General features: G+C 37.0%; 1 protein-coding gene across 7 annotated transcripts in view; it reads right to left on the reverse strand.

Moving 5' to 3' along the window:
• The window catches only part of LOC149570154 (Alkaline-phosphatase-like family protein), a 214286-nt gene extending 191384 nt beyond the window's left edge, over positions 1–22902 (reverse strand). For 4 of the 7 annotated variants that reach the window (XR_016362892.1, XM_089822808.1, XM_089822812.1 and 1 more), the window contains exons 1-7: positions 22455–22902; positions 22261–22351; positions 14000–14044; positions 13691–13858; positions 13485–13569; positions 13253–13359; positions 8197–8277 (exon numbers count right to left, since the gene is read on the reverse strand). Coding sequence is in view for 6 of the 7 variants with exons in the window: in XM_089822808.1 (XP_089678934.1) it covers positions 8197–8277; positions 13253–13359; positions 13485–13569; positions 13691–13858; positions 14000–14044; positions 22261–22351; positions 22455–22579 (702 nt within the window). In the remaining variant the exon portion in view is untranslated. Of the gene's footprint in view, positions 1–8196; positions 8278–13252; positions 13360–13484; positions 13581–13690; positions 13859–13999; positions 14045–22260; positions 22352–22454 lie in introns of those variants that run through there. The other 3 variants (XM_089822809.1, XM_089822810.1, XM_089822811.1) reach the window with 3 other exon arrangements.
• Between the last annotated feature and the right edge of the window lie 489 nt (positions 22903–23391).

Genomic DNA, 23391 nt, shown 5'->3' on the forward strand with positions numbered 1-23391 from the left:
TATTCCTGCCTGCAGATTTGTTACACAGAGTCTAATTGGCCCTTCCTCAATCCTTATTCCGTTTATAAGAAGGTTTGTCTCTTCAACCAAGTTAATATTCAAAAAAACCAGGTTAATTTGTAAAATAAATTTCAAGTATGAATTGGAAGTTAGAGATTCTATTTACTCAGGCAACAAATTAACAAATTGACTCGTGGAAGTTAGAGATTCTATTTACTCAGGCAACAAATTAACAAATTGACTCGTGAACCAAACCAGTTTGGGTCCACTAACGTAGAACTAGCCACGAGCCTATAGCCAGCTCGCACAACAACACTCCTTGCTTCTGCTCATGACTGTCGTGAGTCCCTACTAGCTCGTGGACCCCTAATGATTGGTAAAGCACCAAGGCGCTACCGGCAACTAGTTCTTCCCTTAAGTATCGCTACCCAGACTTGGGAATATTAGATCGCGTGGTGATTGTCGTAGGACTAATTCCCAACAATGAAAGACAAGGATGATGTTGTAGCCTTCTTGAGATTTATGGACTACAAATTTCCCTCAAGCTATCTCCCTTACCAACTGCAGATTTGCAGACTCCTCACCGCTATGACACCATCCCACTGATGCTACTGCATTCTACACTTCTATCCAAGCATGCGTAAAATGCTTCACACTCCTCATCCTCTGCAATGGCTAAGATGATAGGAGATGCCCTTGTTTCACAAGCTTACGACCATCTGGACAGTAGATTTCCTTCTGTTTGAATACCATGTGTTTTGCACTACTAAGAAATCCCAAGACCGCTCTCAACGATGTCAAGATTGTTGACAAGAAGGGTTTTGTCCTTCCAATCCTGTGTTGTTGAAGCTTCCCAATTGTTCGCACAGATAGAAAATATCGTATGGAGTATGAATTCTTTAAGAACACCTATCTTCCATTTGTCCGATGTGGCTGTCGATGAATAAGACAAACGATCCCCTTTCCTACCTTCCATCTCGGGCTGAATTCGTCTTATCTTTCTTTCCCTGGCAACGTGCTCCTCTTGTGTTTGACTAGTTAGCCTCCGAAGAAGCTAAATTAGAGGCCAACATGAGTCTTAGCATGCTACGTTTTTCGGGGCATTACAGTCCGCCCACATTGAATTCGCTTGTCCCCAAGCAGATCTAATTCAAATTGTTGCAACGTTTCCTCATTTTCTCATGTTGCATCTTCACAAGGTAAGTGCCTGCACTAAACCAAATACTCCCTGATAACCCTCTTACGTAAGACTATTTCTCTCTTGTCTAAAATGGCCTCAGGTACCAATACGAATCTCTCTTCCTTGTCAAGTGGGGGCAGCTCCACTAAAGGTAACATATTTTGCCTAATTGCCTTCTTAAGGCATGGCACATGAAACACCTTATGCACTTTGTTGTCCTCAAGTAGTTCCAACTCGTAGGCCACCTCTCCAACCCATCTGACCACTCTGCATGGGCCATAGTAGTGTGGCTTCAACTTCTCTTTACCACTCTTCTTGAGTGAGGACTACCTATAAGGTTGCAACATGAGGTAAACCATGTCCCCTACCTAAAATGAACGCTCCACCCTATGCTGGTCTGCATATTGCTTTTGTTGGTTCCGAGCCTTCAACGTGTTATCCTTCACTGATTTCATGATGTCTTGAGTCTCCTGTAACCATTTCTTGGAATTGGTCGTCTTGTTGTCAGTAAAGAGTAAATCTATGAAGTTGACTACATCATAATTGTAGAGGGCCATGAAAGTTGTCATCTGTATGGACATGTGATGTGTAGTATTATAACAATATTCTCCGAGGTGTAACCACTTCAGCCATCCCTTTTGTTGCTCGGCCACACAACTGCATAAATAACCCTCAAGCCACGTGTTCACTATCTTTGTTTGGCCATCTGTTTGAGGATGATAACTAGTGCTTGGGGTGAGTTCAGTGCCACATAATCTAAAAAGTTCTTGCCAAAACAAACTCATGAACTTGTTGTCCCGATCACTAACAATGGTCTATGATAGCCCATGTAATCTAAAAGTCTCCCTAAAAAAACTTCAGCCACCTGAACTATTGTATATGTGGATGAAATAGCCATAAAATGTGCAAATTTGGTCAACTGGTGCACCACCACATAGATGCAATCCCTAACTTGCACCCTCAGTAAGACTATGATATAATCCATTGCTATGTTGACCCATTTCTGCTCAAGGATAGGTAAAGGTTGCAATAAACCACTCAAATAGGAGTGTTCAAGTTTGTTTTGCTGGCAAACTTCACACTCCCTCACATGTTGCAACACATCTATCTTGAGCCCTTTCCAAGAAAACCGTTCCCTCACCTACCTATATGTTTTGAATGAGCCCTGATGTCTTGTCATAGGTGAGTCATGAAAGGCTCTAAGGATTCTCCACTTCATCATGAAACCAAGCACTGACCATATATTGTCCCTATACATGATTAATCCGTTCACAATTGTATATTTCCCATCCTAGTTAGTACCATCTATGATGTCCATGGCCCACTCATCATTTCCCTCCAACATCCAACAAGGCCCTAATGGCACACAAGTGAGATCTACGAGATAATGCATCAACAACTACATTTTCCTTCTCTCTTACAAAAACTATATCAAAGTCATATGCTCGTAGTTTGCAGACCCACTTCTGTTGCCTATCATTCAGATCCTACTGCCCAAGGAAATGCTTTAAACTATTATGATCTATCTTGACTATGAACTTACTGCCAACCAAATATTGTGTAAATTTAACCAAGGCATGCATTATAGCTAACATTTCCTTGTTATAAATATTGTAACTACACTCACCCCCTCTCAGCTTCCTACTCCCATAAGCTATCGGATGTCTGTCCTGCATCAACACTACCCCAACCCCCTCTCCTGAAGCATCACAATGTGATTCAAAGGGTCTCGTAAAATCAGGAGTAGCCAACATTGGACAGGAGCTCATCAACTGCTTGAATTTATCAAAAACACTGCTAAGACCTATCTATCCACTCAAATGCATCCTTCTAGGTCAAATCAGTGAGGGGAGATGTCGCCTATGAATACCCCTTTACAAATCGCCTATAAAATCCATTCAATCCCATAACCCATGGAGGTGTGAAAGGTTCTTGGATGGGGGCCAATCCATGATAGCACAAATCTTCTCGAGATCAGCTCAAATACCTTCTGCATTGATGATGTGTCCAAGATATAGTAACTCCATCATGCCAAACTCGCACTTTGACATCTTCGCATATAATGACTCCCTCTCTAAGATGCTCAATACAGTATCTAAGTGTTGCAGGTGTTCCTCCCATGTCCTGCTATAGATGAGGATACGTCAAAGAAAATTAATTAAATCTCCTCAACTGATCCCTAAATGTCATGTTCATGCATGACTAGAAAGTGGCTGGCACATTGGTCAATCCAAAGGGCATGACCAAGAACTCAAAATGACCATAGTGGCACTTGAAAGTCATCTTCTCGACATCCTCATCCCAAAATCTGATCTAGTGGTAGTCAGATCTCAAATCAATCTTCGACAAACAGCATGCCCTATGCAATTCATCTATCAGCTCGTCAATCCTAGGTATCAGATACCGGTTCTTAATGGTACTCTTATTAAGTTCCCTATAGTCAATGAACATCCGAAATGTCCCATCCTTCTTGACTAAGACCACTGCTAAAGCAAAGTGACTCTTACTAGGTCTAATGTGTCCCATCTCTAGAAGCTCCTTAATTGCTTTCTCTATCTCGTCTTTGTACCTCTTCAAATGCCTGTAAGGTGTAGTAATGACCGGATTGGCCCCTTCTTCTAACTCAATCACATGCTCCATCCTCCTCTCTAGTGGTCTCCCTATTGTTATATCATCAAATACTTTAGAGTGTTTGGTCAGCAAATCCTAAATCTACAGTGGGTACTCATGATTTTGTTGCATACTCTCTTTCGGCATCATCACAAATCCTGTTACATGTTGCACCTGATCATGTTGGATGAGCCTCTCCATGCTCCTCAAGGATATCACCTTAAGCCCCTTATTTGTAAGAGCTCTAATCACTACCTTCCTACCCCAATGCTTGAACTTCAAGTCCATCCTATCCAAATTGAAAGTGAACTCATGTAGGGTCTTCATCCAAGTCATTCCCAAAATGCAGTCATAATCACTAATGGGGACCACATAAAATCGGCCCGTCATATCATAATCTCCCATACGTAGAGGCATATGCTTCACTACCAAGGAACTAAGAAGTTGATGCCCACTAGCCACCATGACTCTAAATCCTCTATGCATATCTATTTAAAGCCCCAGTCTATCAACAAGTGTCTCAGATATAAAATTGTGTAGCACCTCTATCTACCAAGGTAATCACTTGCTGCCCCGAATAGTGCTCCTCACATGGAAAGTGATAGCTGGTTCATTACCTAACAAGCGGGCTATAACCTTTCCTCCAATTACCTCATCATTCGTAGACTCGCTTCCCCTTTTGTTTTCGTCTTTAGAATGGTTGTCATCCCCTTTTGATAATGATTCCTTTGCTGAAAAATACTCCATGTTGGTTGCCTACGCTTTGAGCGGGCATTTGTGAGATAGATCCCATGGTTCCCTACAATGGAAACATAACTTCTTCCTCCTAAGTTCGTTAAGTTGGTCGCTGTCCAGTTTTTTAGATTCAACCCTATGGGGTTGCTCTTTGTGGAAGATCTTATCCTTATCTCTTTTAGAGGTGGGATCCTTAGTATAAATTTGTCTCTAGATGTAGTTGCCTTTATGTCCCTTGCCTTCTTGTAGGCCTACTGCAATGAAGTCGGACTTAGTCCTTTGATCCATCCCCTTAGTGGTTCAGTGAGGCCCTCTGTGAAGAGCATTAAGAGCCCGCTAGGTGCTATATCAGTCACTAGGGCTGCTAGCCTTTGAAATTCAGCTATATAATTATCAACATTGGTCCATTGTTTCAATTGTGCTAGTTCTTTATAATGTAATTCAAGGTCCTTGTTATCAACCCTCTCAATCAAGGTTTCCGTGAAGTCAATATATGGAGTAATTTGATTATGCCCCAAGGTAATCATACCATGACTCCACCACTCATGCGCAAGTCCCTCTACATGTAATGCTGCAAATTTGATGGCATCCCCTTCCGACATAGGATTCAGCTGAAAATACATATCCAACTTGTGGACGCAAGCCCTCGCAGTCATCTTACTTGTTCCATCAAAAGAAGGGAGGGAGAATTTATTAATCTTCCTTAACAACTTTGTATGTTCGCCTCTATGGCCACCCCTTGGCATGTGTCTCATTCTCAAGTCCATGTAGTCATGCAATGTGATGGCTGCTCGGAACTCATCTCCTTTCGTTGCCCATTCTCTCATTAGTTGGCCCTGTACATCCTATAATTGCACCTCTAGTCCTTGTTGTACCTACACTCTAGGAGGGAAATTTGGAATGCTTGGCCTTGAACAAGTTGTCCTCGCTGGCCTAGCTACTAAAATTACCAGCCACCTGTATTCCTCTGTTTGGCCCATTTTGTTCAACCTGCTGATCTACATTAACTGCATTAATTCCACCATTGTTACCCATATTCTGACCTCCATTAACTCCCCCATTCGCATTGGCTGCACCATTACCCCAATATTGTTTGTTGCATTATTGTCATTAATATTCACATTTAACCCCATTTGTTGTGCCATCATTTGCAACATAACCTCCATCCGATGCTCTTGTCATTGTGCTCTTTGTTCAACCAACACTTGTCCCTGGTTAATGGTTTCTATCAACTGTCTAAACATACGTGCCTCATTGTCCTCCGCATTTCTTTCACCCATATTCTCAAATATTACCTCCTTCAAATCTAAATCACTAGGTTCAATCTCAATCTATCATGAAGTTCCACTCTCAGCCTCTTGATCACTTTTGGCTCCTAACCTATCGTGCTGGTGTATTCCGAAAATTATAATTGGTCTTATTCATTCTTTAACAACATTGTCACAATCTATTCACAACGAACTCCACAAACTAAAGAATTGTTAAGCTCTGATACCATTGTAATGGGTTGCTTAAGACCTGTCAATAAAATCATAAATGTACTCTCGTTTCGTGCTAAGTCTGAGCAATTGTGTACCCTTTCGACAGTGCTAGCTCTACTATTGCAATAGATGGTCCAAGAAATATGGAGCTACCCTAGTATAATGGTGCATTTTGTATGTTTATTTTAATTATTCCTAACTGCAGATTTGTTACACAGAGACTAATTGGTCATTCCTCAATCCTTATTTCATTTATAAGAAAGGTTTATCTTCAACCAAGTTACTATTCAACAGAACCAGGCTAATTTGTAAAATAAATTCCAAGTATGAATTGGAAGTTAGAGATTCTATTTACTCAGGCAACAAATTAACTCAGAAGATGAGCAGGTTGCTTGACTCGTGAACCAAACTGGTTAGGGTCCACTGACGTAGAACTAACCACAGGTATGTAGCTAGCTCACATGACAACACTCCTTGTTTGTGCTCATGACTATCATCGACTCTATGCTTGCTCGCGGACCCCTGATGATTGGTACAGCACCTAGGCGCTACCGGCAACTAGTTCTTCCCTTATGTCTTGCTACCCAAACTCAGGATATTACATCCTGTGGTGACAATCATAGGACTAATTCCCACCAGTGAATGACAAGGCCGATGTTGTAGCCTTCTAAGATTTATGGACTACAAATATCCCTCAAGCCATCTTCCTTACCACCTGCAAATTTCTAGACTCCTCACCGCTATGATGTCATCCCGTTGATGCTACTGTATTCTACACTTCCATCCAAGCATGTATAAAATGCTTCACACTCCTAGTCCTCTACAATGGCTAAGATGACAAGAGATGCCCTTGTTTCACAAGCTTACTACCCTCTCGATAGTAGATTTCCTTATGTCTGAATACCTTGTGTTTCGCACTACTAAGAAATCTCAAGACCGCTCTCAACGATGTCATGATTGTTGACAAGAAGGGGTTTCATCCCTCTAGCTCTGTGTTGCTGAAGCTTCCCAACTGTTTGCACGGACAGAAATTATCATATGTTTGCATCCGTCTTTCCCCTTCCTTCTTCCCTTATTTCCTTCGCATAGTGCTTGCCCGGCGGCTCTTCCTCTCCCCGTAATGCTCAAGAAGGCATCATGTGGAGTATGAATTCTTTAAGAACACCTATCTTCCATTTGTTCAACGTAGCTGTGCTGAATAAGACAAACAATCACCTTTCCAACCTTCCGTCTCAGGCTGAATTTGTCTTATCTTTCTTTCTTTCCCTGGCCACACATTTCCCCTGTGTTTGACTAGCCAGCCTATGGAGGAGCTAAGCTAGAGGTCAACATGAGTCTTAGCATGCTACATTTTTGGGGACATTACAGGATTTAGAAGTTTTAGACTTTCCTAGATGATTTTGAACCTCCTTGAAGTTTAATAGACCTTCCCATAGCTATGTGCGAATTCCAGGAATTGCTGGGTGAAGTAGTTATTGGCTGGGCATTATAAACCCCCACCAATAGGCACTCATCACTCCTTAGTGTGTCAAAAATGGAGCTATTTCAGACTTGGCAAGGGATGTAATGAACTCCTCAACTATGGCACAAACCCTAGTTTTTGTTACTGCTGTTCTAGGAAGGGAAATGTGGCACTTGCCAAAAATTTCAACTTGATTATTTTTCTTTTAAATTAATCAACTCAAGTTGAAGTTCACGAATTTTGGGTATTTCTATGTGATTCAAAATTCCATCAATTTTTCATAAAACATTTCAAGTGTACTCCTCAAAAGAAATGCACATGGACTATTTGATAAAATGCCTATTTCCTAAACATTGAGAAAAGGTGGAAAAGTGGGTACATGTTGGCAAGGGTCTTTATCCATCTTGTAATACAATTTATAACTAGTACTTCACATTCTTCCGACACGTCTTAGTTATTTAAAAGAGAATGAAAAGAGTTCACAACAGCTGATTTCCAAGCACAAAAATAATTGTGATATTTCTATCAGGATTTAACTGTGTGATTTTTTAGTCAAACTCATTGACCCATGTTTCATGAGTAGTGATTCAACATGAATCCATCTCCCATGAGAAACTAACAAAAATAATTGTTAATTTATTCATTGCTGAGTTACAAAACAGAAGAAATTATCAAATCCTTGATATATTTAGTATTAAATAGCAACTCAGAATCTTTGATTCAATTACCAAGAGGTCCCAATCTGTCGCAGTCAATTCATCCTCAATATGTCGAGAAACATTCCTATCCACTTCGATGGTATCCTTGACCTGTTCAAGAAAACAATACAAATTCAACAAATAAACTTGCGCTTTCAAATTCCATTATGTATGCAAGTAAATAAGTAACCACAATGTGGAAATCATAAGGACAAAAGGACCTTTTACCATAAAGGACTAATAAAACTTTGAATTTTCAACATATGATTATTTTGGCAATGCTTATTAGCTTCCTGACACCAAAAATTCTATGCAACATGCGCAGTGTAGATAAATCACTCACTCTAGTGTTATTTCCAATTCATACAGAACTTATCCTCCAAGATTCTACACAATCTAATAAACTTTTACTACCTGCAATGTCTCAACGAGAAGCTTGATCTGCAATATTAACTTTTGCTTTGAGAGTGGTTTGTTCACACCATATTTGATGGCTGGGAGACTCTGGGTCTGCCTTGATATTATATTGGATTTCAATGTGCAGGCATATCCAGATGCCCTTAGAAATATTCATAACATTCAACAATTGCCTTGAATACAGAATTAATATCAAAGTAACAGAAAAAAGAACTCTGCTCTCAGTTTAGATTTGTTTCAAAGGATGTTTGCAAGTACATGAGTGCATCCAAATCCATTTACCCTATGGTAAAATATTATGTTTTCAATGTACAAATAGAATACAACGATTGACTCGTCCACCAGCAAACCGAGTAAACCTTGTAATGACGCACCCTGAATATGGTTTCTGACTAAGTCTGATTATTTTGCTGAAAATTCTAATTTTTGGTAGGCACTCTGAATTATTTTTAGGTTTTATGCTTTTGCCTTTTTGGGGGGTTTTTGAGGTTTTGTGGAAATATATTGAATGCAATGCTAATTGAGAAAAATGAAATGATGAACACTACTAACTATTATAGTTAATCTCCTAACTGAAGTTAATGCTGATCAGATAAAAAGTAGTTTTATTCAAATGCCAGAGCAATAAATTCTTGCTGTAATTATCATTATTATTTTATTAACCCAACTTAGAAATAATAATAAAATTGTAAGTTTTTTGTAGCTCGCTCATGTGGAACCTAAACTGAATTTTGTCTAATGGCTCCTACCTACTGCTGTTATCTGACCACTACAAGCTGACAGTTGTCTCCTAAAATTTAGGAACTCTCCTAAAACACGGGAACTGTACCAGAAGTCTCCAAACTGATCCCGGAGATATCTTGGTGTGTCCCTACCAACTTACGATCCATCCCTCGAAATTGGGATTCCTCCTATAATCTAGAAGACTACCAAAACTAACCAAAATGGCTCAATGTCTCCATAAGCTCCTAAAAGGGTCCTCTATATCTGCTGACCTACACAAACCAAATAATAGGCCAACCTTTCTAGGAAACACTTGCACAAAGTAAGGCGCAAACTTGGGGATATTACAAACATAGACATGCTGAATGTTGCATGATCCATGACATTTCAAAATTATTTGTTTGCAAAAATGCATTGTGTTAGGCAATGTCAAGAGTCAAGATGACACTATTGATCAGAGAAAACACAAAAACTACAAGTTAGCCTGTAGTCTTGTATTATATTTGGCTAAAAATATTGAAGCAAATCTAGCCAATGAATTTGAGCAAAATTAGCTTGCCTACTGCTAATTAGAACCACATTGAAGACAATCATTAGTCATTTTAACTCATTCATTTGAGTTTCAAGGCTCTAATTCACTTAATTTGCAATTATCTATAATCAAATATCCAAAAGAACAAGGGTTTGTGAAATTGATAAAATCAAGCAAAAGCATAGGGCGACTAAGAAGCTATTTAAATATAACATTTTAGTCAAGAGACAGGAACATTTCAACCTTGCTATAAAATGACTTTAGATCCAACAATGCAATGAATGAAATACTGCATCTATATGTTTAGTCCATTGTAGATTTAATGTTTGAAGAATCCACCATTTCAAGCTCATTATGAACATCTTTTCAGCGTGTCTTTGCATGCAAGATAAAGATTCTATTTTGCAAGGTTTAGATCCATGAACTGAGATTGGACAACTCTAATTTGCTTGAGATAGTTGTATCAGTGTCTGGATACAATAACCTATCCAAAATAACCTGTGACAAAGTAACCCTACATTAAATTACCATGTAGATCAAAAATTTGGCACACAATTGGCTAGTTATGCCTTATCTTTGTATGCAGATCAGTGTTAAGTGTTATTTGGTTGCAACATGCATTTGTATATGGTGTAATTTAATGTAGGATTATATTGTCATTGGGTTATTATTACTCCGGGATGTTTTGCTGTTGGGTTATTTTGACAAGGTCATTTTGTCATGGGTTATTTTGGCTGGGTTATATGGTCCTTTACTCAGTTGTATCTGTATTAACCTTATGAATCTGCAATGCCAGATATGTTTATATTTTCAAGAGAATTACATAGCTTTATACAAATGAAGAAAAATTGTAATGTCCCCTTTTTTAAGAAGTTCCTACAGTTGACCAGGTCAGTTCACCATCACAGCCCTCGTGAGCTAGCAGTACGATTTGAGGGTCTCAATTATGTGGTTATAGGCTTTCCAACAGCCTATGGTGTGTTTTGGCTTCATTTGAGAGACTTACTATTTATAGTAAGTCAAACTGTTTGTTTCAATGAGCTCAATTGAGTTAAAGGAGTTGGGTGATGCTCTCAGTTTTTATTTCAGGCTTCCGGTTTGGGCTCCAAGAATCTTGGAGGGAGCATCTATTTATAATATTTATAATAAGTCACCCGGTCAGGTTCATTCATTCTCTTTCATCATCAGGATCACTTTGGTGTTGTCAAATTTCAATTTTGATGCTTCTTCAGTTGTTTTCGCAAGACGGGTGAATTATTATTATTATTCATTTAAATACGCTGAGGTTGCTATTTTTGTTGGTGTTGTTTGTTGGTCACCTGAATATCATAGCTCATTGGAACTGGGATGAAAACTTATAAATTGTGGGAACAAGAAATAGTGGCCTTGCGTGTCAGAATTTTAAGTTACGCTGGAAAAGGTCATTTTCTGGAGCCAAAAGCAATTAATAAATTATATTAATGGCACTTTAATATATTCTAATGTTGTGTAGAGTAAGCTTCTTAAGTGGAGTTCTTTTGGGAAACCGGTGCCATTTGGAGATTATAAATATGAGGACATTTGATGAGAAAAGCATCCGATTATTTGTTTATCTCTTTACTTTGTTGTCATTGTGGCAATTCTAAGCCTGTGGTTTTGTGCCCTTGTTGAGGTATAAGGGTTTGATCAAGGGTTTTCTGAAGATTGAATTGATGCATTGAATCTACTGCTAAGGTATGGTAGATTTAAGTTGATGTTTGGCAATTCTAAGTTTGTGTGTTCTCCCTCCTGTATTCTCTGTAGCTGGGAGATGTTGTGGGATTGAAGAGTTAATTATATTTCCATTTGCAAATTCTATAATCAGAATTGGGTGTCTAACTTTGTAAAATCTAGGTGCATATATTCTTGTAATCAAATGCCAATTGAGTCCTGCAAATTGGCATGCCTTGTCTGAGGGTTTTTGAAGAACTTTTGTGGATATGACTGATCTAGCCGTTTAGTTCAAAGTGGGGCATCATTTCTCCATTTCAGATGCCTAGCAGACCAGCCCATTGGCATACTTTCTTCTTGTAAATCTGGGCAGTATAGGATGATTTTGGTGGTCTACAATTGAAATAACAGACCTGCGTTTTCTTGTTGAGACCTTGTGATATAATCTGGAGGACCTGCATTTAGTTTTTGGGATGTGCATTTCAGTTTTTTGGGCCTGCAATCAAGATTATAGGGGCTGCGTTCTAGTTGAAGGTGCTGGAGTAATTTGGTGGAGACTGCTGTAGCTGCACATGAAGTTGGGTAGATTCAGCTGGGCAGAATTTTGCATTATCGGGTGTTACAATCTCAACATTATAACTTCCAAGTTCTCTATTTTAATAGAGGAAATAAATTTAGTAATTGCTTTGAGAAAACAGCGAATAGCAGAAGGTTTGTTTCTTGTTCATCATTAAACTGGTATCATAATTTAGCTAGCAGATTTTTGCAAAGGTATTTGAGTTAATTGTAAATGATTATTATTTGGAAATACATATTTTGTTGATTAGTCCAGACTTGAGGAATTTAGTTATATATTCAATAGCACTGGCTGGTGTGGAAAAATGCTTACCAAGTGTTTGATGAAATGTCAAGCAATTGAATTGTGAGAGAAATTGATGCCTAATTAGCTATAACCGACTGAGGGTTTTTACAAAAATTCAATCATTTCACCTTTTCTGCATAATGCACACTGGGAATAAAATGTTTGAGAAGTCAAAAGCCATAACATAATAAGAAATATAAAATACAATTTCTATTAGGAACATGATGTTCTTACAGATTTGAAAAAAGTTATTCTAACTACAAAGAAAATTTTGTGTCAATTGAATTTTAATTGTGGGCATACAAATATTTTATTTAGAGTAAAAATTTTGGTATATCATGCTTAGACCCTTTCAGAGGATGGTAAAATCGAGGGGGAGCATGACAAGTAGAAGCACCTCAAAAGTTTAGAAGAAATGTTTGATCAGGAAAATCGCATGAGGAGAAGCTGCTGCGAGGGGCAGCTGATGGATGGGGACATACTCACATTGAAAATATAAATGCAGCTTTCAAGTTCAATGCAGATCAACATTTGTAATCCAAAATATTAGTGCAAACAGATTTAGATCAGCCTTTTATTGAGATTTAAAAAAATAATTGAACCATCTGAAAATTGCTTCACTCTTTAACAAAATAAGAATTTTCCTGTTAAGAAATATGTTTATCCATTTTTCTTCTTCATAATATAATATTTGAGGTAATATCTGACAGCAACATCTAAACAATAAACTAAAATGCATATCTAACCAAGGGCGACAGGTTTTTTTTCCAAATGTCATTATATTTTTTGCTTTCTAGTTTTCTGTTTAGCCACTACCCCACCTAACAAGGAAAGGAGATGTCAAACTAAGTCAATGGCATTACATAGAAGCTGCTAACACCATCTTGACGTATGAAGAGGTCAGGGAATAATCTAAGCCATGTCTCATCCCCATGCATCACCATCTTCCAGCCTGCTCGTGTTAATTGACCTAACAAACAACAATAACAAAAAATAACATAACAACTAGGAAATCTCAGATATCTGGTAATATTGAGGATAATTGTGTGATAAACAACACTCACAAAAATCCCAAGGACAATCATTAAAACATACCAATAATGTTGTCATCTAGAAGTGCTTGAGTATTGAAATTGTAAGCGACATCAAGGAAACCACTGATTGCTCCTGAAGTCATTGCCTTATGTAGCACTTGCAAAAGATTAGCATCGTAATAAAAATAAGGACCCAATAAAGAAAAAGATCAAGAGCTCTTTCATATTAACCATTCAAAGGAAAACTAATTTTACAAGGTGTTTTACCTTTAGGCGAGGCATGGTAACTGTTGGAGGTGCTGCTTTTGCATGATATCCAAATGCTTTTCCATTTGATAGAAGTGACTGGGTATGAGGCATAGCTCTCATCATCATCTCAGTTGGGGGAATCCTCCCCTTGCCTAGAACAAACTCAGCTGGCAAGCCATCGATTACCTGTATCGCAGAACCACCAAAAGCCAAACATATTCTCTTTAATAATTACAGAATCAAACTGTAAAGCAAATGATAAAGTAATTTGCACTATGGAAATTCAAGATACAAGACATATCATTACAAAAATTTACCAACAAATACCATCAAAATCATCCGATCAAATTGCACAGGAATGCCTGATTTTTCCTGCAAAAGATCACTTACACTTATAAACTAGTTTTACATATGTACATCACAGCCAAATTTGAAAGAAAAACAGTAACAACAAAAAATAACTAAAAAACCTTAAGACTTATGGTATCACAACTTAATACCAAACTGATAAGGGATTATGAAGGTCCATATTCCATTTTTCTTCCTCCACTCATGTAAGTAATCAAAAAGAACCAGCTACAGTGACATATTTCAAATTGCACTTAAATATTGGCATGTAAAAAAAAAAGTCGTATGAACAAGTACAACTAAACGTTCAAAATTAAAATCAAACAAATTAATTATGAGCATACCAAATCCCTTTAGATCTTTCATTTTTTGAGAAAATCACAAAGTTCGACCTATTGATGCAGAAATGGATCAGTCAGAGTCTATACTCCTAGCATCTTCTAGGATGCCCCCAATACCTGGACTGAATGAGATCAAGGCTCAGCCCAGGGCTTAGTACCCCAAGTGTTTGCTTAGTGCACATCACAAGCACTAGAAGTAAAGCTCAATATATACTCTGTACACATACCTGAGGCACATCTAAAGTGCACCAATAGTACCATGGGCTAACCTGAGCATACATACCCAAGTGATACAAGGCAAAAAAACCCTTCTAACAAAATAAAAAATAAAAAAATTATTTTTTTGCAAAGGCACTTTTAGAAAAAATAATTAACACATAATCTCAATGGTGTTGGTTGCTCAATTCAAGAGGTAGATTGTTGTGTAATTGATGTGGTTTTCCATGATAGAAATGGAAAGGTAAAACATTATAAAATTCATGATGTTTGGAGACATGGTGCCCCTCAAATCATCCACTAGAAGGAGTTCGTTTCTTCACAGCTGGCGGAAATCTCACAAGTCTTCCCACAAAAACAGCTTCCAACGTACTCCAAATAATACCAATGATGGATGACAATATTTTGAGCATCCCTGACAATTTCAAGTGGCCAAGTGTATGCACTTCCATTGCATTGCGCAACAAAGTCTTCAACAACATTCTAGAGAACATAGTAAGGAGTTTAAATGTGTTGAGAATTCTAGACCTAATAAAGATGGTGATGCAATTGTTGTCAAGGAGTATAGGTTAATATTGTCAATGATTGTAGCTTCCATCAGATGATTCCCAATTGATGAAATCAAATGTTTGAATGGCCTATCAGCCTTAAACATTTGATATCTATCCTACACTATGATGACAGAAATGGAAAGGTAAAACGTTATAAAATTCATGATGTTTGGAGACATAGTGCCCCTCAAATCATCCACTAGGAGTTGTTTCTTCACAGCTGGTGGAAATCTCACAAGTCTTCCCACAAAAAAAGCTTCCAACATACTCCAAATAATATCAATGATGGATGACAATATTTTGAGGATCCCTGACAATTTCAAGTGTCCAAGTGTATGCACTTCCCTTGCGTTGCACAACAAAGTCTTCAACAACATTCTAGAGAACATAGTAAGGAGTTTAAATGTGTTGAGAATTCTAGATCCAAGAAAGATGGTGATGCAATTGTTGTCAAGGAGTATAGGTTAATATTGTTAATGATTGTAGCCTCCATCGGATGATTCCCAATTGATGAAATCAAATGTTTGAATGGCCTATCAGCCTTAAACATTTGATATCTATCCTACACTATCATTATCATGGAGCATTAGTATTATTCATAATAAAGTATATATGTGTGTGTGTGTGTGTGTGTGTGTATTAAATATATGAGATATATTATACATATATATATTATTATATATATAAATTATTACCACATATTTTAATCATGATAATACCTTAAGCAAATATTATTTAATAACTAATGAGAGTTAAAGGGACATGTCTCTTAATATTATACATATTCATTAAGAAGGCAACATGGAATACACTGAAATCAATAAGTGCTATTACAAGTTATAGCAGATTTAAACTTACCAGTTGCTATACTGAATGAAATTAGAGCAATATTGAACTAACATTTATTGGACATAACCAATACTATAGTAGGCGCAGAGCAGAACAGCAGGAGGCAGTACAAGAATATAGAGAAATTACGGAGGAATGGGCAGCCTAATATACATAATGTTCTAGCACATTTGGCACAACAACAACAACAAATGATGCAAACATTCATGCAGTCACAGCAGCAACTACTGAATACAATCATTAATCTGAGGATGTAACAACAGCAGACATGGAGTCAAGAAGAGGAAGGTAGCGAGATAGGTCATAAAAATCCCATTGGAACAGCTTCTAATGCTGTTAGGACAGCAAACAAGGTTTGATCAGCCACTAAGACCAACATTCTTGCCCCAAAGAAATGATGTTGAAGAAGAAGTTCCTGAGGAAGAGGCAGAAGAGAGAGATCACGGATGACATCATGGGCGCTTAAGATGATTACGTGACACTTCCATATCAAGCCAGGGGATTTAATTTACTATAGTTGAGGGTTTAGCTTGGAATTTAAGTAAGTGTTTATAGAAATCATTGTGAGAGGAGTTGGGTTCAGCGGCTTTTCATCATTAATTAAAAAGGATTTTTTAGTATGACAGATGGGAAATATGACAGGCCATACTTGGCAAGGGACCCTGAGGTTTTAATTTGGACAATGAAGCTGTTTGAGTTAGCATGAAGAAAGGACACCGTAATCTGGGACTGGGGATCACAGGGTAATGGAGGCCACTTTCACTTTCAGAATGGTGAAGCAGCAAAAGGCTCTCTTTGGGCCAGTGGCTGACCACCGACTGAAGCTTCTGCTGAAGTATCCGTCTTTGAGTGTGATTTGGGAAGTACAGAAGACATTAGGAAGCTTGTTCCAGGATGCAACTCATCGCTGGAAGATAAATGCTGACATTGCAGCCATGATAATGGCTTGGGAGCTGGAATTGGATGAAAGCATTCCAGTGGTGAAATGGGTCATGACTTCCTTATTCCCCAAGGAATTAATTGTTGGTGTGGATTTTCTGTTGGAGTGGGCTTTTCCTTGCTACGGATTCGATTACAAGTAATGTTTTGAGAATGAGCAAGAAGGGAATGAGATAGGGCGCTACTCCTTTTTATGGTGGCCAAAGTGGGTAAACCAGCATGCTTACAGAATGCAGATAGCGGAGGAATGGCTGAAGATGAAGGAGGAAATTTGAGCGTTTCAGGAGAGGGATGCTCGAAAGGTGCTTGGTTTCCCAGTGCCTCATCCGTGTGGGCGGAGGTCAGCCATTTCACGTCATCGTAGGATGATCGTGCGAGTGCATTACCCAACTGCCCAGTAATGAAAAATGAAGTTTTTTAAATTTTGTGGACACCTGGTCTAAATGCAAAGTGTTTTGATGAAGGAAGAAATTCTGCCTGGTAAAAAAGACGAGCCTGGAGGCAGCCAATAGAGAGAACAAGTAAGGAATGGTGCGGAGGTGGAGTTGCAGATGGAGGAGCAACAGCATGTGAAGGGAAGCAGAACTGAGGTTTTTTGGGAAGTTGTTTTTTTGAAAAAAGTTTAATCTGTCATAGAACCCAGAAAATATAAGGCCTGGAGAAATCGAAGCTATAATTTGTGAAGTCACGCATATAGGATGTATCGGGGGTATTAGATGTAAAGGTGCTTGTAATCATACTGGTTAGGAGTAATAGTTGATAGGTTTAGATGAAGGGTAAGGCCACTCTATAAGGCCTTTTTGGTTTTGTATTTTAATAATGTACTGAACTATCTTTATTAATGAAATAAAATATTATTTCCGACTAAAAAAATTTAATCATTAATCAATGATGATGATTATCTGGTAAACATATACTGATAAAAACAGTTTATCAATTTGATCAAACTAATCTGACCAAACCTACAACATTAACACAGTGGTCATGTAAATAACTTTTATTTATTAACTTTCTATTCTTTAAGTTAGTTAACTTCGTAACTTTTTATTCTATTTTTAGTTTTCAATTGTTTCCATTATGGGAAGATCTTGTAATTGCTTATTTAAGGAATATTCCTCTCCTTTGATCAATATTAAGATTTCAGTCAATTCTCATTCCATGATATCAGAGCAATAGGTTAGTTGTTGGCAAAAATTTGTGATTCTTGGTCATACCTAGAATTTATTTCCAAAATAGAATTAACAATTTTTCATTAAAAATTGTGAGCTATCATAAAAAATTCTTAGGAGTTTTAGACTATTTATTTTGCCAATTTTTCATAAAATTGAATTTATTTTTACCATTTTTAAGATAAAATCAAAGTTCCTTTTGCCGGTTTGAATTTTTTTTTAAAATAGCTTCACTAAACATCCCAGGTTCTCTTTTCTAGACAATAGGTCGAACCGCGACCTAGGGTTTTCAGCTTGTTTTTCCCTTGCAAGTTTTTTAGTTCCATGGTTTTTCATTTTTTTCAGAGAAAATTGTGATGGGTTTTTTTTTCCTTCAAGCACATTAGGTTTTGTAATTTTTTTCTGCAAACACTGTAGGTTTTTGGAGCTGATTTTTTCCTAAATCATGAAGGATTTTTCCCTAAAATTGTGGTGTTGTCGATTTGTTGGTTGTTTAACAATTTTTTTAAAAATGTGAATTTTTATCATTTCTTAAAACAATTTTTTTTGTCAGATTTTTCACAAAATTGTGCTTTTCTCTCTTCAACAAAATGTCTTGAGGAATTTTTATAAACTCTTGGCTTCTTGCAACATGTTTTGGGTCGCACCTATGATTTCTAAGGTGAACAATGTCCTTGCAAATGCACTCTAGAATTTCTGATTTTATTTCACAAAAGTTGTGTGATCTCAGCATTACATTGAGGGTTTGATATTTTTGGCAAAATTAAGGTTTTAGTGTTCTTTTACCAGTTTTTTATCAACAAAAATTGAAGTTTTTTTTTTGAGAGACTTTGATCTCAATTTCTAAAGGGGGGGAAAATTGGGTACCCAACATCACGTTGGAAAGCAATCAACTTGTTCTTATACTTGGTCATAAACCAAAAAATTGTAGAGAGCAATTGACATATCAAAAGTCTAGCCAAGGAGGGTCTCAGAAGTAGGATCATATAGGACAAGGAGTTAACATCCTATGCCTTCATATGCAGATTACCTACAGATTATGTTGGGTCTTTTGTAGGGTAGTTAGTAGAATGACAGTTAAGAGAGTGTATTAAAGTAATATTGTAATATTTAGTATAATGGTCATTGTCAATAACTTTCTATTAAGCAAGTCAGTTTTTAGTAACTTTATGTTCTTTAAGTTGTTTAGTCATTTTAATCTTTCTATTATGTCTTTAGTTCTCAATCGTTTACAATACTAAAAGATATTCTTGTAATTGCTTATTTAAGGAGTATTCCTCTCCTTTGCTTAATATTGAATTTCAATTAATTATAATTTCAGTTTAGAGTTTGTTTCAAAGCTGTTATGTATTGTGATTTCCGGGTGTGTTTGTAATATCAATTTCAAGCTATTTATCCTTCTACATATTATTAGCTTCAGTGTTATTTCACTGTCCATAGTACATACTATGTGAAAATTTTGAAAGCAATTTCTAACTTGTAGGTATTTCAAAATATTAGAATTTATTTCCTCTAAGAATTGTTGCAGGAAATATTTATTGTAGCACCATTGTATTATCTCCAACAATCACCCATTCAGCATTCAGATATCAAATAAAAACCAAAAAAGGTAGGGTGCATATTACACAGTTATGTTCTTCTGCTTTCCCTGCTATATATTGTGCAACCAAAACCAGCAACATAGTGTTGTTGTTATGGCTCCTGATGTTGTTAGTGTTTAGGTTTACGTGTTCTACATAAAGAGCATCTTATGTCCAGTACAGTTTGGTATACAAGTCGACTTATAGATTCTACCTTCATTGCAAAGGAGGAAGCGTTGAATAGGTTATGTTTCTACCTATCCGGCATTAAAAATGGCTGAAGTTTAAGTGGGTCCCTGTCCCCACTTAAACTGACATTTTGCCAATTATTCAAGCTCTTCCATTTAGAAGCATTCAGATGGTCAAGCGTCTCTAACTAGCAATTTGAATAAAAATTGGTTGTTGTTAGTCCAACCACTCAGCCTTTTAAAAACCAAAAAAAGGCCAAACAATCATCCAATAAACATAATTCTAAATGGAAAAATTTTGTTAATGACCTGTAAAATCATTTTTGTTGTAGATTCCTTCCTCATTTTCAAATTTGATCATTCAATTACAACACAAAACAAACCTGCTACAAAAAAACAAGATTACGTTAAACAGAATTGGAATTTTAATCTAAGTTTTACCAGTCGCTTGGTGCATATTAGGGGTTTAGGAGGGTTTGGGAGAAACAAAAAATACTTGTGTTGGATCAGATGAAAATGACAACAAACACCGAACCAACTGCTAACCATTCCTCCTACAAGTATTCTTTGAACCTACAACTATATCTTTTAGAATATACCATCAATATCAAGAGTATCAGATCAGTCCTAGAGTGGTAGGGCAGAACAGGGGAATGAGAAAGATAAAATCCAGTGGACTGAAACTGCCACCACCCTGTCAACACATTGACCATTGCACACAATGTAAAAATCATGATAAACATAAAGTGTTCAAGGTGCATTGATTCAAGCATTGATTCAAGATGAATTAGATTAAATGGTTATGATCAAGATGCATTGATTCTGGATGTTTGCACTGCTCGTACTAATCATGATGAACTAGATTGAAGAGTTAATTTTGATTTTGAAGATGTTTAAATGTCATATTAGAGCCAATAGGCCTTATGATCTGGATTATAGAGGCTCCTAGGAAACTAATCCACTCTCTAAATATTGTAGGTTGGGACAAAATTTTCAAGATATATATAACCATTAGACATTGAAATATCTCTTTTATGACACTTTTCAAATTTGATCTCTATAAATATCCATGATCATTTTGATGTTTCTAAACTTTTTATACAATTTTGTAATTCTGAACTTCGGTGAGAACTTCCACAAACATAGGTATGATAGATAATTAGGGTGGGGTCCCATGGAGAGGCTTAAGGATCTAATTTTAAAGTATCAAGATTCTATTTTTTTTATAAAAAAAAATTGCAATAGGATTAATTAGAATCTTTTCTGAAAAATAGCAGCCCCTCCTTTTTAGGACTGTAAACATTTAAGCAAGTCAAAATAGTAGGGACCTAGAAATTGCCGCACCAGCTTAGGTTTTTTCCTACCACTTGTCAATCGTCTCAAATTTTTCGTTCTTTTCTAATTCATTTTTTCATTATTTTCTATTTATTACTTAGTATGCTAAACAATACTGTCCACAAGACAATCTGCTTCCATAAATTTTGGAGCTTAAATTTTAAGTAAATAGTAACTACAAAAGTCATGGAACCCTCTGCTTTAAAATAAACCTAAAAGATCTCAACTGCACCTGCTAAGTTTTATTAGGAAAGCGTTAAATTGCCACTTTCAAGCCTCTCGTTGATTAGAACAGCAATATTCAATTTCACTCTCTGGATGTTGAATAACTTCTCAACAACTGTGTACATTCGAATAAAGTGTTGAATAGCCTCTAAAAGAATACTATCTTATTCAACTACGGCACAGAAACTTTGTATGTTCCTTCTCTTTGCGAGACTATTTCTCTAAGTTGTTCTATAAACGAGATTGCCACCTCTTAGATAGCCCGTCAAGGTTTGATATCCAACCGATTTCTAAATAGAGAACGGGATTGATCGGATGTAATCCCTGGGTAGTGTTGTCAGAATAGCTACAGCCTGATTGGACCTGATAGTGATGAACTTGTTTTCTAGGAAGTAATGTCATAGAGTAAAATGTGGGGAAGACAGGGAAAGGGAAGGAAATCCCTTATGATACTAGCACGGTAATGTGCTTTCCTTCCTATGCATTGTAACGGTTGGTAGCATACATGCCATGCTTTTGGACCTTAAGAACCTTGAAATTCTTATCTCGGCTTGACAAAAGATACAATGGGCTTTCAGCGGTTCCTTGAATTTAGGTGCAAGAAGAGAAAACAAAAATAAGGATTAAATACTTCTCAGTTGATGAAAGTAAAAAGCAGTTTCATCCGGTACGAATGCCGCTATTCTTTAAATTAAGACTTTACACCTTCAACAGGGCGGTAGAAAACACAAAGGATTAAAAACTAACGAAAGCAATGACGGCATGTAATTTCAAACAGTCATCTCAAATTCAAATTACGAAAGATTGAATTTGCATACAACTGCTTTTCTCCATTTAATTTGCATACCGCATACAAAGAACGCAGATCATCCGTGGGTATGTTTTTGTCCATTTCCTTTTGACCTGAATGACAGCCGGGCACGTAGCTCTCCAGTCCACTGCAGTAGGGACAAGACTATCGAGTGAAAACAACAAAAGGATCGCTAAAAAAATTGAACATAAAGAAAATAAAATGAAATCATGAATCTGGCTCCAATGTACCTGACCCCGCTTAGAGCAGGATTTACAGGAAAAAATCCAATGGCGAATAGGTAAAGTCCAAGAGCTTGCATCAGAAGAGCCATGACCGTAAAAATTCCAACCCTCCAACATGTCAAGCTGCTCATTTTCACTTCCTTTTATTGACCTTGCCCTGAATAATTGAAATTCTGTGAGCATTGAATCAGTTCCTTACAAACGATTCTATCGAAAATCTCCCGAGGGAAAGCCTTTCCCACTTCAAATTTCAGATTCTAGCGATTGTGAAATTGGTGATAGATTGTCACCGACGTGCTAAGGAGGAAGTTTTCTTTGTGATCAACCTCTTTTCCCCCCTAACCAAAAAACACAGGTATGGATTTAAAGCTCCTGGAAGTTCAAAGGAAAAAACTCGGTTATGGTTTTAAAGCTCCTGGAACAAGCTTTTGTTTTTTGAAGTTGGGAGGACTATAACGCGCAAATACACATCGTTGCTTTTTATAGCTGGACGCCTCAAACGGATCTGAGCATATAATTTTTAGGTGTCGTTACATTGTATTTACGTTGCAAGTTTGATAATTTGATAATGGATCTTTACGTGTCGTTGCATTGTATTTACGCTGCTTTTTTAAATCTTTAGTGTTCTGCACTTTCTCATCCTCATGATGGATCATGTAGTGTGATCCTAAACATTAATGATAAAAAACTTACACAGTCGAATCTAGAAAACACTATTTTACAAATGGATTATGGAAATTTATTATTGTTAAGTTTGATAATGTTAATGTTAACTAGCTAAACAAGATATACAATATCTTGTTTAAAGTTCTTATCTAAAGTAAAATTAAAGATAAATCATGGAATTGTAACATCGTTTCATCTTCAATTTGTTAGCATGAGTGCTGATGATATTCCTTTGAGGGAGTATCCTAGCATTGCTAGAGCATTGGAGAGATTGATA

Source organism: Cupressus sempervirens, chromosome 3 (assembly GCF_028749045.1).
Source record: "Cupressus sempervirens isolate cs-2001-9-10 chromosome 3, ASM2874904v1, whole genome shotgun sequence".
Classification (NCBI taxonomy): domain Eukaryota; kingdom Viridiplantae; phylum Streptophyta; class Pinopsida; order Cupressales; family Cupressaceae; genus Cupressus; species Cupressus sempervirens.